General features: G+C 42.7%; 1 protein-coding gene across 2 annotated transcripts in view; it reads left to right on the plus strand.

Annotated features, from left to right (window-relative positions):
* The window catches only part of LOC126252905 (colorectal mutant cancer protein), a 643915-nt gene that overhangs the window by 172518 nt on the left and 455115 nt on the right, over positions 1-16282 (plus strand). For both annotated transcript variants that reach the window (XM_049953885.1, XM_049953895.1), the window contains exon 2: positions 11260-11471. In XM_049953885.1, coding sequence (XP_049809842.1) covers positions 11260-11471 — 212 coding nt within the window. The remainder of the gene's footprint in view (positions 1-11259; positions 11472-16282) is intronic.

Consider the following 16282-nt stretch of genomic DNA (forward strand, 5'->3'; position numbering starts at 1 on the left):
TGTATCATCAAGAATGCTGTATACAAATGATGGATTAAAGTTAAGTATTATAGCAGCTACGTACTTTTCTTTATAGCATTCATTACGTCTCCTGTTTCAGACCTATCTCTAGCCTGCGTCAGTAACGCGTGCCTTTCGGCTACTTCAGTGTGGCGTAGCTGTCTTGTTGTTGTTGTTGTTGTGGTCTTCAGTCCCGAGACTGGTTTGATGCAGCTCTCCATGATACTCTATCCTGTGCGAGCTTCTTCATCTCCCAGTACCTACTGCAACCTACATCCTTCTGAATCTGCTTAGTGTATTCATCTCTTGGTCTCCCCCTACGATTTTTACCCTCCACGCTGCCCTCCAATACTAAATTGGTGATCCCTTGATGCCTCAGAACATGTCCTACCAACCGATTCCTTCTTCTGGTCAAGTTGTGCCACAAACTTCTCTTCTCCCCAATCCTATTCAATACTTCCTCATTAGTTATGTGATCTACCCATCTAATCTTCAGCATTCTTCTGTAGCACCACATTTCGAAAGCTTCTATTCTCTTCCTGTCCAAACTATTAACCGTCCATGTTTCACTTCCATACATGGCTACGCTCCATACAAATACTTTCAGAAATGACTTCCTGACACTTGTTACTGACGCAGGCTAGAGATAGGTCTGAAACAGGAGACGTAATGAATGCTATAAAGAAAAGTACGTAGCTGCTATAATACTTAACTTTAATCCATCATTTGTATACAGCATTCTTGATGATACAAGTGAGACTCTTTAGATTCATGAAGTAACTAATGGCGCCTTGCTAGGTCGTAGCCATGGACTTAGCTGAAGGCTATTCTAACTGTCTTGTTACGCCACAACAATTGGTGTTCCCCATAAAAGAATATGGCGGATATTATGTGTACATGGCTTCTATCGTTATCGTTAAAAGCGGATTCAACGTCTTCCTAGTAGGAGATGATGCTAGATGAGTGGAATTTTATCGTTGGCTGATTGCAGATCGCCGATTAATCCCATCAATATTGATTTTATAGAGGCACGTTACCAATAACGATTCTCTCTAAATATGTGGCGTGGTATGATAACAAGTCACTTGATGAAGCCTGATGTGTTACCGTGTCATCTTACAGGCGTCGGTTTTCTATGCTTTCTTGAAAACGAGGTTCCATCGATATTGGAAGACATTCCTTTGGATGCAAGAGTGGATACGTTCTTCCAGATTGACGGTGCCCTTGCGCACTGCCGTTGTCGAATGGAACGTGATATGAACCTAACATTCCCCGGAAGACGGATCGGCAAAAGCTTTAAACTTAATTATGTGCCTCTGCTTAACTCTTTCTTTGAGTATGTGTTTGGGTTACATTGTAACCGATAAGAATAGGACACATGTTACATGGATTGTTGTATTAGAATTAATCAACACTTTTATTCGCTTGAGCCATCTGTCTTCTGACTAGTTGGATGTGGCCCGCCACGAATTCCTCTCATGTGCCAACCTCTTTATCTCGGAGTAGCATTTGCAACCTATGTCCTCAGTTATCTGCTGGATGTATTCCAATCTCTGTCTTGCTCTACAGTTTTTGCCCTCTACAGCTCCTTATAATACCACTGAAGTCATTCCTTGATGTCTTTATAGATGTCCTATTGTCCTGTCCTTTCTCCTCCTCAGTGTTTTCCTTTTCTCTCCGATTCTTCGCAGAACCTCCTCATTCCTTACCTTATCAGTTCACGTAATTTTCAACATTCGTCTGTAGCACATCTCAAATGCTTCGATTTTCTTCTCTTCTGGTTTTCCCACAGTCCGTGTTTCACTACCATACAATGCTGTGCTCCAGACATACGTTACCAGAAATATCTTCCTCAAATTAAGGCCTATGTTTGACATTAGTAGACCCCTCTTGACCAGGAATGCCCTTTTTGCCAGTGCTAGTCTGCTTTTGATGTCGTCCTCGCTCCGTCCTCATTGGTTATTTTGCTGCCTAGATAGTAGAATTCCTTAACTTCATCTACTTCGGGACCATCGATCCTGTTGTTAAGTTTCTCGCTGTTCTCATTTCTGCTGCTTCTCATTACTTTCCTCTCTCTTCGATTTACTCTCAAACCATACTGTGTACTCATTAGACTGTTCATTCCGTTCAGCAGATCATTTAATTCTTCACTTTCACTTAGGATAGCAATGTCATCAGCGAATCGTATCATCGATATCCTTTCACCTTGAATTTTAATTCCACTCCTGATCCTTTCTTTTATTTCCGTCGTTGCTTCTTCGATGTAGAGATTGAACGGTAGGGGCGAAAGACTACATCCCAGTCTTACACCCTTTTTAATGCGAACGCTTCGTCCTTGGCCGTCCACTCTTGTTATTCACTCTTGGCTCTTCACATACTGCATATTACTCGTCTCTCCCTATAGCTTACACCTATTTTTCGCAGGATTGCGAACATCTTGCACCATTTTATATTGCCTATCGCTTTTTACAGGTCGACAAAACCTATGAACGTGTCTTGATTTTTCTTTAGTGTTGCTTCCATTATTAACCGCAACGTCAGAATTGCCTCTCCCGTGCCTTTACTTTTCCTAAAGCCAAACTGATCGTCATCTACAGCATGCTCAATTTCTTTTTCCATTCTTGTGTATATTATTCTTGCAAGCAACTTGGATGCATGAACTGTTAAGCTGATTGTGCGGTAATTCTCGCACTTGTCAGCTCTTGCAGTCTTTGGAATTGTGTGGATGATATGTGTCTGAAAGTTAGATGGTACGTCCCCAGATTCATACATTCTACACACCAACGTGTATAGTCATTTTGTTACGACCTCCCCCAATGATTTTAGAAATTCTGATGGAATGCTATGTATCCCTTCTGCCTTACTTGCTCTTCAGTTCTCCAAAGCTCTCTTAAATTCTGATACTAATATTGGATTCCCTATCTCTTCTAAAAGGACTCGTGGTTCATCTTCTATCACATCAGAAAATATTCCCCCTCATAGAGGTCTTCAATGTTCTATTTCCGCCTATCCGCTCTCTCCTCAGCATTTAACAGTGGAATTCCCGTTGCAGTCTTAATGTTACCATCCTTTGAATTTCCTTTATGGTGAGTCAGACCTTTCGACAATGATTTCTTTTTCGATTTCTTCACATTTTTCATGCAGCCATTTCGTCTTAGCTTCCCTTCGGTTCCTATTTATTTCATTCCTCAGCGACTTGTATCTCTGTATTCCCGAATTTCCCTGGACGTTTTTGTGCTTCATTGCTTCATCGATCTACTGTAGCATTTAGTCTGTTACCCACGGCTTCTTCATCTTTACCTTCTTTGTACCTATGTTTTTCTTTCGAACTTCTTTGATTGTACTTTTTAGAGATGTCAATTCATCTTCAACTGTACTGCCTCCTGGGCTATTCCTTATTGCTGTGTCTATAGACTTAGAGATCTTCTAGCGTATCTCGTCATTCATTAGTACTTCCGTATCCCACTTCTTTGCGTGTTGATTCTTCCTGACTAATCTCTAAAACTGCAGTTTGCTCTTCATCACTACTATGTTGCGATCTGAGTCTACATCTGCTCCTGGGTACGCCTTACAATCCAGTATCTGATTTCGGAATCTCTATCTGACTGATGTAATCTAACTAAAATCTTCCCGTACCATCCGGCCTTTTCCACGTATACCTCCTCCTCTTGTGATTCTTCGACAGTGTATTAGCTATTACTAGCTGAAATTTATTATAGAACCTAATTAGTCGTTCTAAGCGCTTCAGTCCGGAACCGCGCGACTGCTACGGTCGCAGGTTCGAATCCTGCGTCGGGCGTGGATGTGTGTGATGTCCTTAGGTTAGTTAGGTTTAAGTAGTTCTAAGTTCTAGGGGACCGATGACCTTAGAAGTTAAGTCCCATAGTGCTCAGTGCCATTTGAACCATTTTTTGAAACTAAATTTATTACCTTCATGACATTAGTCGCAGCATTATTACTGAGGAGACTACACAGAATTTCACGAAGCAGAAAGTAGGATACAGATCTCGAGATCATTGCTGCAAGTGGGAGACGCATTCCAGTAAAGAAAAACATTCTGGATTCGAGTAGACATACGCTGAGGTGACAAAAGTCATGAGATACCTCCTAATATCGTGTCAGGCCTCCTTTTGCCCTGCGTAATGTAGCAGCTAGATGTGGCATGGACTCAACATTGTATTCCATGCCGTCATTGATGAAATATGCTATTTATCCGAGTTCAAAAAGATATGACCATCCCATTATATGTCAATGCTGCGATTAATATGCTCAACAAAGTTTATGAACTGTTGGCGGTCCTCTGGTATCGTAAGGAGAATAACGACAACGCTGTGAGTAACATTGCGGGAGCTACGGTGCGCTTCTTTTTACTGATGTCCGTGGTAAATGAATGCTCCGTCTGTATGCAAATACCAGCAGGTGCGCTAAAAAGAATAGGTCAGGAAATACTGAAGCTACCGATACTGGCCGTTTGCTTTGACCAAATTACATCATGAAAATGGTGGACATAAACCACTCCTCGAAATGCATTTCGAGTGAAATACGAGTAATTACAAAATTATAGTCATTCTCATCACATTCATTGTCCGTCAAATCCGACCACATTGTCATCTTCCCAACTAACCTAGACGTCCTGCTACGCTACAGATCAGGCTTTCAGCACAACCGACCATCCAGAAAATAATTTAGAAGCAAACTAAATATTGTCAGAGACCTACATCTATCTACACACGCAAGTGTGGCGTAGCACGTCACAACGTAATTACGTGACGGGTCAAAATCAAAGTGAGGTAGCGATAGGTTTCACGTACATTTAGATGAATAATTGTTGGCTCTCAGTGAAAGGCTGTATTATTGAGGGAAACAAATGTACTTATTTTTCTACGAGATACAGTTTTTACGTGATGCTATATCCTGGGAAATGTGAAAAAATCAATCTATGACTGCCGTAGTTGTTCACTGGACAACGTTTTCCCCAGGCACAAGCTACTTCACATATGGAAATAGATGGAAGTCAGATGGTACCAAATGTGGCAAATAACATGGATGTTCTAACAGTTTGTGCTTCGTATCCCTTAGTTTTCCGATTGCCAAACAATCGTTCTGGACAAACACTTGTTATGATGAAAAATGAATATTTCTTTTGCATTCCAGACCTCGCCTCCAGTAGTTTTCCACCCAGTCTGTTCAGAAGTCTTGTGTGATAGTGATAATTATTGTGTTATATTTTTAAATGTAATTAGTTTTACCTTCCGGAAGTCGGGGCTCATAACCTTTACGACGTATGGAATCGACGTCTATTATAACGATACCGGAACATTGGCTTCCATCCACTACTAGTGTTTCGTTTCCGGCATGAAATGGTGGACCCACGTCTCATGCATGGTAACACTTTGTACTCATAATGAGTTGGATTCTTCTTGACACATTTCTGTATTTGTTAGTATTCAACAGATGCGGCACCCATGTGACACATTGTTGTCTCATTTTTAACTCTTCATACAAAACGTATTGTACTATCTATGACGTCACGAATTTACACCGCTTTTAATCATGGATCGTAAAAGATCATGTTGTGCGCTTTCTGTATTGTTTCACCTACGGTTGTAGTTTTAGAACGCACAGGCATTATCTTCCTTAGAAGAGCAACAACCAACCGTTTCGTAACTGTTGAAAATGAAGGAGCAGATTCATCACAAACCTTCGTTAACTTAGGAAGAATTTTCGTTGAAAAAAAAAAAAAAAAAAAAAAAGGTTCAAATGGCTCTGAGCACTATGGGACTTAACATCTGAGGTCATCATTCCCCCAGAACTTAGAACTACTTAAACCTAACTAACCTAAGGACATCACACACATTCATGTCCGAGGCAGGATTCGAACCTGCCCCGTAGCGGTCGCGCGGCTCCAGACTGAAGCGCCTTGAACCGCTCGGCCACAACGGCCGGCTTCGTTGACAGTTTAGACGTTCTAAGCAAATAATTTTATGTGGACAAGGTATCCGAGTTTATCCATTTAAACGAAACTACGAAAGCTGACAACTTGCAAAATCTGTATTCATCAGCGGGAAAAATAAGTGGATCAAGTTTATACAGGTTGAGTCAGTAGAAAATGTACGTGTTTCGAGAGGTAATAGTAGTAGTATTTTTGAACAAAAAACGTCATATGAACACATGTCCTGTTCTTAATAGTTTGCGAGGAAACTAATGAAAACCGTGTGGAACAGGGAAAATGCACATGACGAATGAAACATTATGTTCTAATTTTTTTAAATTGTGTTTATTTCTTCACAAAAGATGTTCAAAAAGTTCACCACCAACCGCAACGAATTTTGCAGCTCTTGTAGACAGCTTCTGTGTTGCTGATCTCATTTACTTGAGCATACGCTTGTAAAATGTGAGCGAGAAGATCCTTCTTTTTACCTGCTCTGTGCTTGTAGACTTCGCTCTTAAGCCAACCCCATAAATAGTAATGTTATGGAGAAAGACTCCACAGCGACCGATCCGACATCCAGGTTGTGTTTCAGTGAGGTGCTGTGTCACTGGCCGTACAGAATTTGCAGGAGCTCCGTCGTGCTGAAAGTACATACGTCGTCGTGTTGCCAAAGATGCGCCCTCCAAGGATATGGTAACAATTTTGAAGGAAATCAAGATAATTATCTCCGTGAAGGCGTTTATCCAAAACAACTGGACCGATGAGCTGGTCATCAATAATACTGCATTGAAATGGTCAATGAAGACAACACTACAAAGTTTACTGTTGCTTTGGTTGTATTCGCATGACAGTGCTGGTGAAGGACACGCTAATGACGGCCCTTGTTTTTCAAACAGCTGTATGTCCGATAGGTTAAGAAAGGGGCATATGTTAACCTGAAATTTTTTGTTCAGATTGAACAATACTATCACCCCTCAAAGCATCTACCTTTCCTCCTGAGTCACCCTGTATTTGACTTGCGCTATTGCTTAACATATATCAAAACACAAGGCACAGAAATTCGTTGATATATTAACGTCGTCTTCGTGCGAAGTCTCAATATTTTATTGTTACTCTCGTACAGTGAAAGAATGGAGATCTGTCTTGGATGTTTTCCGCAGACTGCAGAACGTCGATGGCTAATGTTTCTGCCATAACGTATGACAGTCTTCATGAGTGTAGGATACAACGTGCAAATTATGAACTATTCATGTCTTGCTTGCTTTGCAATTTTGGGAAGCTTTGGGCGTTTATTTGAACACCACTTTCTCTTTTATCCCTGTAGATTCGTTGTTGTTGTGTAGGTCTTAACTCCTAAGACTGACTTGATGCAGCGCTCTACGCAATCTGTTCTGTGGAAGCCTCTTTGTCTCTGCATAACTGCGAGTACTGCAGTCTACATCCATTGGAATCTGCTTACTGTACCCAGGTGGTTCAATGCAGCATACTACACACCAATTGGTTAAATCTACCGTAGGAAAATGCCAGTCACAAAGTAAGTTTAGAACGTGAGAAAGTTTATATCGCCTTACAACGCTCTGCTGTTTGTAGGAGGAGGCCTTTTGTTGAGGGATGTTGGACATACGACCGGATCTCCATTTCGAAGCAGCCTGCCAACCACGTGTGTCGTGCGGGTAGCATCAGAGACGATACCGGCGTGAAGCCTAAGCAGCACCCTTCTTTAGTTATTTCTTTGTTTCTTCAGAAAACAAATTTGTCATGAGCTGTCCGTTCTTCCGAACCAGTACAAAAACAAGCAGTTTTATTAGTTCTGATTTTAAAACCACGTTTTACGTCACAGCTGATACAAAAAAGTTTTATGCTTTATCGATCAATAATGAATTGTAAGTGATACTAAAGTCATTCCTGCAATGTTCATCAGACATTTACTGCCCACTGTACTATGTCTTTATAGATTTACTAGGTGTAGCTCATTTATAAGTAAGGAATGACGCATTTGTAGAACAATGAGTAGTGTTTTTCTTTTTCATTATTCCATTTATCCAAATTTGAGTGTCCTGTTATTTTATAAACTACTGATATTACTTTGTCACGGAAACTAAATTTTGGCCAAGCGGTTCTAGGCGCTACAGTCTGGAACCACTTGACCGCTACGGTCGCAGGCTCGAATCCTGCCTCGGGCATGGATGTGTGTGATGTCCTTAGGTTAGTTAGGTTTAAGTAGTTCTAAGTTCTAGGGGACCGATGACCTTAGAAGTTAAGTCCCATAGTGCTCAGTGCCATTTGAACCATTTTTTGAAACTAAATTTATTACCTTCATGACATTAGTCGCAGCATTATTACTGAGGAGACTACACAGAATTTCACGAAGCAGAAAGTAGGATACAGATCTCGAGATCATTGCTGCAAGTGGGAGACGCATTCCAGTAAAGAAAAACATTCTGGATTCGAGTAGACATACGCTGAGGTGACAAAAGTCATGAGATACCTCCTAATATCGTGTCAGGCCTCCTTTTGCCCTGCGTAATGTAGCAGCTAGATGTGGCATGGACTCAACAAGGCGTTGGAAATCCCCTGGAACAATATTAAGCCACGCAGTCTCTATATCCGTCCATAATTGCGAAAGTTTTGCCGGTGCTGGAAGTTGTATACAAACTGACCTCTCGTTTATGTCGCACAAATATTCGGTGGGATTCATGTCGAACTATATGGGTGGCTAAATCAGTTGTTCGAATTGTTTAGAATTTCCTTCAAACCAGTCGCGAACAATTGTGGCCTGGTGACACGACATCATTGTTTGGGATCATGAAGTCCATTAATGACTGCAGCTGGTCTCCAAGTAGCTGAACGTAAACATTTGCAGTCAATGATTGGTTAAATTGGACCAGAGGACCCACTCCTTTCCATGTAAACACAGCCCACATCATTATGGAGCCACCACCATCTTGCACAGTGCTTTGTTGACAACTAGCTTCTTGGGGTCTAAGCCACACTCGAACTCTACCATCGGCGCTTACCAACCGAAATCGAGCCTCATCTGACCCGGCCAGTCGTTTAGGGTCTAACCGATATGGCCACGAGCCCAGGACAGGCTCTTCTAGGTGAAGTCATGCTGTTAGCACAGGCACTCGCTTTGGTCGTCTGCTGCCATAGCCGATGAACGCCAGATTTTGCCGAACTGTCCCAAAGATAAGTTCCTCGTGCTTCCCACAGAAATCAGTGTGCGGTTATTTCACGCCGTGTTGCTTGTCTGTTAGCACTGACAAATCTACGCAAACGCCACTGCTCTCGATCGTTAAGTGAATGCCGTCGGCCACTGCACTCTCCGTGGTAAGAGGTAATGCCTGAAATTTCGTATTCTCGCCATGCCTCTTAGTACTGTTGATCTCGGAACACTGAATTCTCTAACCATTTCCGAAACGGAATGACCGTATGTCTAGCTTCAACTACCACTCCGCATTCAGAGTCAGTTAATTCCCGTCGTGCGGCCATAATCACGTCAGAAACCTCACATCAATCACCTGAGTACAAAGTGCACTGCCCATTTATGCCGTTTTGTACGCGATACTACCGCTGTCTGTATATGTGATTATTGATAGTGTTTGGTAATAATGGTGTCGTTTGTTTACAAGGCAGAGGGAGAATGCTCATGGTGATGAAAGAAGTGGTTGTCCGTCTGTCTGTAATCAGCCAGGAAATGGTGTAGAGAAAACATGAGCAAAAATTTCACAATTTTTCGTCTGTAGCACGACATTCCGCAGATTTCATGGACACTTGGCTCGCAACGCTTTGACTGTGATGGAGAACCTCAGGAGGCTGTCACGGGCCGGCGGCAATCTCTTTCGGCAGAATTTTAACCGGAGAGAACTTGACATCTCGTTCAGAGAATGTAATAAGTGGTTAAGTCTAAATGCTGATTATGTAGAGAAATAATACAAAGGAATAGGCTTAAGATCGTTGTAAGAAATTTGTTTTAACTATGCTGGTATTTTATTTTTAACCTAATAAGTGTTACCTCCGGGATAGTCCTTGTGTATTATGTTTAAAATTAAAATGCACTGTTTGTCAAAACATCTAAAACCGTTCCATACCATAAAAAAGCAAAATAAAATTAGTAAGAAATGTTTATTACAGTTCTTGATGGATCTCGCTAGGAAAACGTCCACCCAGCGGGACACCGATTTTGCCGAACTTTCACAAGATCCTAGTGCACACTTAGATGACGCAGATGCTGTTCTAGAACAGTTGTTTATGGAATATTTTCGAGAACTTGAGGTTCACAGTTTTTCTCACCGGTTGAACACGATACGAGAGCTCCAGCCATCGTGCAGCGGCTTTAGCGCATCCTGCTAAGGCGGCTGTCAGGGAAGTCTGCCCGAACTGGTTTCGAGTCACGTCATTCTTTTTCTTATCGTACATCGTGCACTTGTATCGTTACAACGAATCATATTTCTTTGAAACTGAAAATCAATAATAATAGTAATTTTAGTGGTACATACGTGCGGAATTACACTTGAGGTATATTACGGAATTATAACGAAATTGCGTGTATTTATTGACACATTCGAGTCGTAGCGGGGAGGACTGGCTTTGAGTAATGTACATTGTATCTTCAACACGCACATAAATTTGTCGTTAGATAAATGTGGGTGTCATCACGATGCCTCACTATGACTGTATCTTATCGGTTGTCATTGTTATTGTTACTTTAGGAAGAAAGCCGAGTCATTGTAGCGATACAAGATTAGCAAAACAATTTGAAAAAGGCGTCGGTTGTGGGACACAGCTCAGGCAGATTTCTGGTCTACTGCCTCACCGGTCGTCCTCTTGCATAGCTTCGTGGTCAACGTGTCTCACTGCTTTGCGGAGCACCCGGATTCTATTGCTGATATTGCCAGGGATTTTTCATTGTAACAGGCCGCACTCGTGAGGCCAGTTGAGATCTTCAAAGCCGACAACGACCGGAAGAGCGGTTTGCTGACCCCATGCCCCTTCGTACCGCATGAAAATGACGTCATCGACAGAGGATGACACGGCGGTCCATTGGTCCCTATTGACCTATCATGGCCAGAACGCGGAGCTTTGCTTTGCCAGCTGCGCTAGCTTCGCTGCTTGACTGCTGCCACTGTCGTATGGTATTCAGCAGGCTCGGAAAACTTTGTACTTCGATTTCTCGAATACGCTAGAGAAGCGCATCGTAGTGAAACAGCATTAGTTACATTTAACAACGTAACAGAATTGTGAGAGAGACTAGCAAAATCGGTAGTCCCGACGGATCACGCTTCCCTCGTCAGTTACCAGCTTGTGCATGTTGTGTGTGCCCGCAGCCAGGACCTGCTGACGGTGTGCCGCGAGCTGAACCTGGAGGACTCGCTGGAGGAGCTGATGCGCGAGCTGGGCGCCGACGACCAGGGCCGCATCTCCTACCAGGAGTTCCTGCGCCGCCGCCTCGCGCTCCGCCCGGAGATCGACGCCCTGCGCGGGCACACGGCCGCCGGCGCGCGCGACTACCTGCCCGCCAGCAGCGACAACAGCCTCGGTACGTAGTCTCCTCCCAAAGTCTATACTAATAATCACGAGTACACCTTTGTTCACGATCTCTGAAAATGAAAATTCTCCATGGTGTTGCAGAATAGCCTCCAAATGTCAGCGTCTTACACAGCATGATTCAGCTGCCCCTGCGTATCGGTTTTGTGCAACCCGCAACGCGTAACACGTCATGTGCTAGACAAGCAGGGGCGGGCAAACGTTGCACGCGGCTCATGAGCACACAGCGCTGCACGTGTGCTGCTCGCGTGCAATCGTCGAACGGAGCAGTGGCGACAGCCGGCAGGTTGCCGCAGTGTAGTTCCAGGCTAAGCTGCGGACGTTGAAGCGAAGCGACCACTACGTAGTGAATTTCAGTAACCGGAAAATGCAGAGTGAATCAAGGAAACGGAGAATTGGAGATTTGCTATCTTTTAAAAAGGAATGGGGGAATCATTTTTTCTCTGTGCAAAAACGTGAAAATTGGAAATGTATAATATGTAATTTTTTTCACGTTTTTTGCACAGAAAAAAAATGATTCCCCCATGAAAATTCCAATGAAAATTGGAAATGTATAATATGTGACAAGTGAACGCATTATTGTGGCCAAGATAGATACGAAGCCCACACCTACTACAGTAGTACAAGTTTATATGCCAACTAGCTCTGCAGATGACGAAGAAATTGAAGAAATGTATGATGAAATAAAAGAAATTGTTCAGATTGTGAAGGGAGACGAAAATTTAATAGTTATGGGTGACTGGAATTCGAGTGTAGGAAAAGGGAGAGAAGGAAACGTAGTAGGTGAATATGGATTGGGGCTAAGAAATGAAAGAGGAAGCCGCCTGGTAGAATTTTGCACAGAGCACAATTTAATCATAGCTAACACTTGGTTTAAGAATCATGATAGAAGGTTGTATACATGGAAGAACCCTGGAGATACTAAAAGGTATCAGATAGATTATATAATGGTAAGACAGAGATTTAGGAACCAGGTTTTAAATTGTAAGACATTTCCAGGGGCAGATGTGCACTCTGACCACAATCTATTGGTTATGACCTGTAGATTAAAACTGAAGAAACTGCAAAAAGGTGGGAATTTAAGGAGATGGGACCTGGATAAACTGAAAGAACCAGAGGTTGTACAGAGTTTCAGGGAGAGCATAAGGGAACAATTGACAGGAATGGGGGAAAGAAATACAGTAGAAGAAGAATGGGTAGCTTTGAGGGATGAAGTAGTGAAGGCAGCAGAGGATCGAGTAGGTAAAAAGACGAGGGCTAGTAGAAATCCTTGGGTAACAGAAGAAATATTGAATTTAATTGATGAAAGGAGAAAATATAAAAATGCAGTAAATGAAGCAGGCAAAAAGGAATACGAACGTCTCAAAAATGAGATCGACAGGAAGTGCAAAATGGCTAAGCAGGGATGGCTAGAGGACAAATGTAAGGATGTAGAGGCTTATCTTACTAGGGGTAAGATAGATACTGCCTACAGGAAAATTAAAGAGACCTTTGGAGATAAGAGAACCACTTGTATGAACATCAAGAGCTCAGATGGAAACCCAGTTCTAAGCAAAGAAGGGAAAGCAGAAAGGTGGAAGGAGTATATAGAGGGTCTATACAAGGGCGATGTACTTGAGGACAATATTATGGAAATGGAAGAGGATGTAGATGAAGATGAAATGGGAGATACGATACTGCGTGAAGAGTTTGACAGAGCACTGAAAGACCTGAGTCGAAACAAGGCCCCCGGAGTAGACAACATTCCATTGGAACTACTGACGGCCTTGGGAGAGCCAGTCCTGACAAAACTCTACCATCTGGTAAGCAAGATGTATGAAACAGGCGAAATACCCTCAGACTTCAAGAAGAATATAATAATTCCAATCCCAAAGAAAGCAGGTGTTGACAGATGTGAGAATTACCGAACAATCAGTTTAATAAGTCACAGCTGCAAAATACTAACACGAATTCTTTACAGACGAATGGAAAAACTAGTAGAAGCCGACCTCGGGGAAGATCAGTTTGGATTCCATAGAAATACTGGGACACGTGAGGCAATACTGACCTTACGACTTATCTTAGAAGAAAGATTAAGGAAAGGCAAACCTACGTTTCTAGCATTTGTAGACTTAGAGAAAGCTTTTGACAATGTTGACTGGAATACTCTCTTTCAAATTCTAAAGGTGGCAGGGGTAAAATACAGGGAGCGAGAGGCTATTTACAATTTGTACAGAAACCAGATGGCAGTTATAAGAGTCGAGGGACATGAAAGGGAAGCAGTGGTTGGGAAGGGAGTAAGACAGGGATGTAGCCTCTCCCCGATGTTATTCAATCTGTATATTGAGCAAGCAGTAAAGGAAACAAAAGAAAAATTCGGAGTAGGTATTAAAATCCATGGAGAAGAAATAAAAACTTTGAGGTTCGCCGATGACATTGTAATTCTGTCAGAGACAGCAAAGGATTTGGAAGAGCAGTTGAATGGAATGGATGGTGTCTTGAAGGGAGGATATAAGATGAACATCAACAAAAGCAAAACGAGGATAATGGAATGTAGTCGAATTAAGTCGGGTGATGTTGAGGGTATTAGATTAGGAAATGAGACACTTAAAGTAGTAAAGGAGTTTTGCTATTTGGGGAGCAAAATAACTGATGATGGTCGAAGTAGAGAGGATATAAAATGTAGACGCAATGGCAAGGAAAGCGTTTCTGAAGAAGAGAAATTTGTTAACATCGAGTATAGATTTAAGTGTCAGGAAGTCTTTTCTGAAAGTATTTGTATGGAGTGTAGCCATGTATGGAAGTGAAACATGGACGATAAATAGTTTGGACAAGAAGAGAATAGAAGCTTTCGAAATGTGGTGCTACAGAAGAATGCTGAAGATTAGATGGGTAGATCACATAACTAATGAGGAGGTACTGAACAGGATTGGGGAGAAGAGGAGTTTGTGGCACAACTTGACCAGAAGAAGGGATCGGTTGGTAGGACATGTTATGAGGCATCAAGGGATCACCAATTTAGTATTGGAGGGCAGCGTGGAGGGTAAAAATCGTAGGGGGAGACCAAGAGATGCATACACTAAGCAGATTCAGAAGGATGTAGGTTGCAGTAGGTACTGGGAGATGAAGAAGCTTGCACAGGATAGAGTAGCATGGAGAGCTGCATCAAACCAGTCTCAGGACTGAAGACCACAACAACAACAATATGTGACAGTATTCTCGCTGGTCAGCGGAAGTGTGATATTGAACGCCATTATAATAAATTTCAGTATGTTGCCGTTCTTAGTGCAATAAAAGAGGAATTTCTCAAGCGATTTGGGGATATATCTTACTTATCCCAAGGTTTTGAATAGTTCTCGAGACAATCTGCTGTTTCTGTAGATGATATTCATCCCAGTTTGCAAATGGAATTAATAAGTCTACAGCGTAATTCTCGTCTGAGAGACAGGTTCCTTTTGGCAAGACGTGTGATAGATTTTTATCACGACTTTCCACAGCAAGTTTCCTCGTCTCCATCGTGAAGCCGCGAAGATAATGTCAATGTTTGGTTCGACATACGTTTGTGAGAGATTTTTTTCTGTTATGAAAATTAATAAGTCTCGGTTAAGAGCACACATCAGTAATGAAAATTTGCGTAACTGTTTGCGTTTGTCTGTATGTAGAAATTTTGTTCCAGACATTAAACGTATTGTAAACTCCACCTGTGATAATTAAATAAAACGTATCGTAGGTAATAGGTACTCTTTCAAACGATGATTACTTTCAAGCACTCCTACTACCCTTATTCCTTCATTCAATAAGGCAGGCCAGGAAACAAAACGCATTACAGAGGAAGAAGCGGAGAGACGGTATGGTGGGGAGGGGATAGAAGCGGGTGGCCAGCTTGCCCCTGTGTGCACGCAGAACACCTGTTAACTGCACACGTGCATGTGCACCGCACACGTGCAGAATTCCTGCCCGCCCCTGTGCTAGAGTGTATTGTATTGTATTGTATTGTATTGTATGTTAACCGGGGACCTAGAAATGACGGAGAGACTCCGCGCCCGCCGTAGCCGCAGTGGTCCACAACCCCACGACGACTACCGCACTCCACTTCACCCCTCCGCCGCCCCACACCGAACCCAGGGTTATTGTGCGGTTCGGCCGCCGGTGGACCCCCGAGGGAACGTCTCACACCAGACGAGTGTAACCCCTATGTTTGCGTGGTAGAGTAATGGTGGTGTACGCGTACGTGGAGAACTTGATTGCGCAGCAATCGCCGACATAGTGTAACTGAGGCGGAATAAGGGGAACCAGCCCGCATTCGCCGAGGCAGATGGAAAACCGCCTAAAAACCATCCACAGACTGGCCGGTTCACCGGATCTCGATACAAATCCGCCGGGCGGATTCGTGCCGGGGACCAGGTGCTCCTTCCCGCCCGGAAGATGTGCTAGATTAACGTTCTCTCTCTCTCTCTCTCTCTCTCTCTCTCTCTCTCTCTCTCTCTCCCTCCGCACAAACTGTTAGCCCTACAGAAAAAATGAGCAGGACCTTTTTGTAGGAAATTTAATGCAGTTAAATTTTGTATTGTGATACGTTTTCACTGGATGCCATAATTCTCGAATTATTCAAGATAAACGTTCAAAAGTGACCTCCAAACGTGTTATTTTTTTTTAAATAACTCGAAAACCGTGGCCTCCAGTGAAAACTTATCCCGCTACAAAATTTACCTGCATTAAATTTCCTACAAAAAGTTCCTGTTTTTATCTGTACAACTCATAGTTCGCGCTTATCAGCTGACAGAACACGACAGTCTCGGACGTGGCTTTTGAAGGCGTTATGAG

The sequence above is a fragment of the Schistocerca nitens genome, chromosome 1 (genome assembly GCF_023898315.1).
Source record: "Schistocerca nitens isolate TAMUIC-IGC-003100 chromosome 1, iqSchNite1.1, whole genome shotgun sequence".
NCBI lineage: Eukaryota > Metazoa > Arthropoda > Insecta > Orthoptera > Acrididae > Schistocerca > Schistocerca nitens.